General features: G+C 43.2%; 1 protein-coding gene across 1 annotated transcript; it reads left to right on the top strand.

Moving 5' to 3' along the window:
- Positions 1–10: 10 nt before the first annotated feature.
- Positions 11–343, top strand: N7446_012210 (uncharacterized protein; the record flags this gene model as incomplete). Its single annotated transcript, XM_058520952.1, has 2 exons — positions 11–21; positions 82–343. 2 exons carry the CDS (start codon positions 11–13, stop codon positions 341–343), a joined length of 273 nt encoding a protein of 90 aa, XP_058366318.1.
- Between the last annotated feature and the right edge of the window lie 798 nt (positions 344–1,141).

Raw genomic sequence — 1,141 nt, 5'->3', positions numbered from 1 at the left:
TTTCAATCGCATGCATTGCATGTAAATCGTTATGTAGTATCGCTGGCAGACGCGTCAAAGTCTCATTCTACTCAATGAAAGAAGCAATCCCTACCGAACCTCCATCACTGCGGCCTCCTGGCACAACCACATAGGCATTGTGAAATTGCTTTTAGCTAACTCTGCTAGCGTGAACTCCCAATACGGCGTAAGCGACGATTTCCGGAGTCCGCTCGCCGCTGCCGCAGAAAGAGGAAACTTGCAAGTTGTCGAGTTGCTATTGGCAAACAATGCGAATGACTACGTGGAAGAACATCATGACAGCGCCATATGGCTTGCATGTATGAGTAGGGACGGATCTTAGGAAGCCTATCCTCCGCACGCTTTTTGAAAGAGTCATCTATACTAATGTTGACTTAACCGAGTTGTATGAAGCAATCACTGAATACCAATCCCAAAATGAGAACAAAATGGGTCGTCGAGACGTTTTGAGACCTTGGTGTGTTTCGGTGGTCCTATCGTTTTACGCTAGCGGTAGTTGGAACTCGGTTCTAACGTGAAAAAATCATTTGGGTGTTCGACCAAAATGGGCACCCCGACCAAGCCGGACCGAATTTGACACATGTTTAATAGGGCTATAATTAATACAAGCTGTAATATATCATATTTAGTAAGCCTAGGGTATTGGATTTTCGTAAGATTATTTTCTCATTCTGGGAAGCGGGGAGAACTTGGGGGGATGAGGGCGGCGGCGGTGGGGGAAATAAAAAAAGAAGAATCTGACATACGGTAATATGACTATGGTTAAATGACTACAGCCGAGTGACTAGGGCAGTTATATGACTACCTTAGTAATATTACCCTGGCTATATAACCATAGTCATATGACGGATTTAGTGATATGACTATGGTCATATTACGGACCTAGTATTATGACCATCGTTGTATAACCAGGCTGGGTATTTCACTATAGTCATATTACTAGATTTTTATCCTAACTTCTTCTCCCAACTTCTTCTATTTCGCCTTTCGTTCCGTTCAATCCTGTGAATTTCCTGTGTTATCCGTTTGTGGTTTTGTTGTGTTAAATACTGCATCCAAACCTTTGATGCGAGCATGGTGTGAGAGTGACAGAGTTCTTTTAAAACGTGTTTCGTCGGGA

Source organism: Penicillium canescens, assembly GCF_028828765.1.
Source record: "Penicillium canescens strain IBT 15451 chromosome Unknown utg000010l_segment0_segment0, whole genome shotgun sequence".
Lineage (NCBI taxonomy): Eukaryota > Fungi > Ascomycota > Eurotiomycetes > Eurotiales > Aspergillaceae > Penicillium > Penicillium canescens.
The sequence above is the reverse complement of the archived record's forward strand: the minus strand, read 5'-3'. Positions and strand labels throughout refer to the sequence as shown.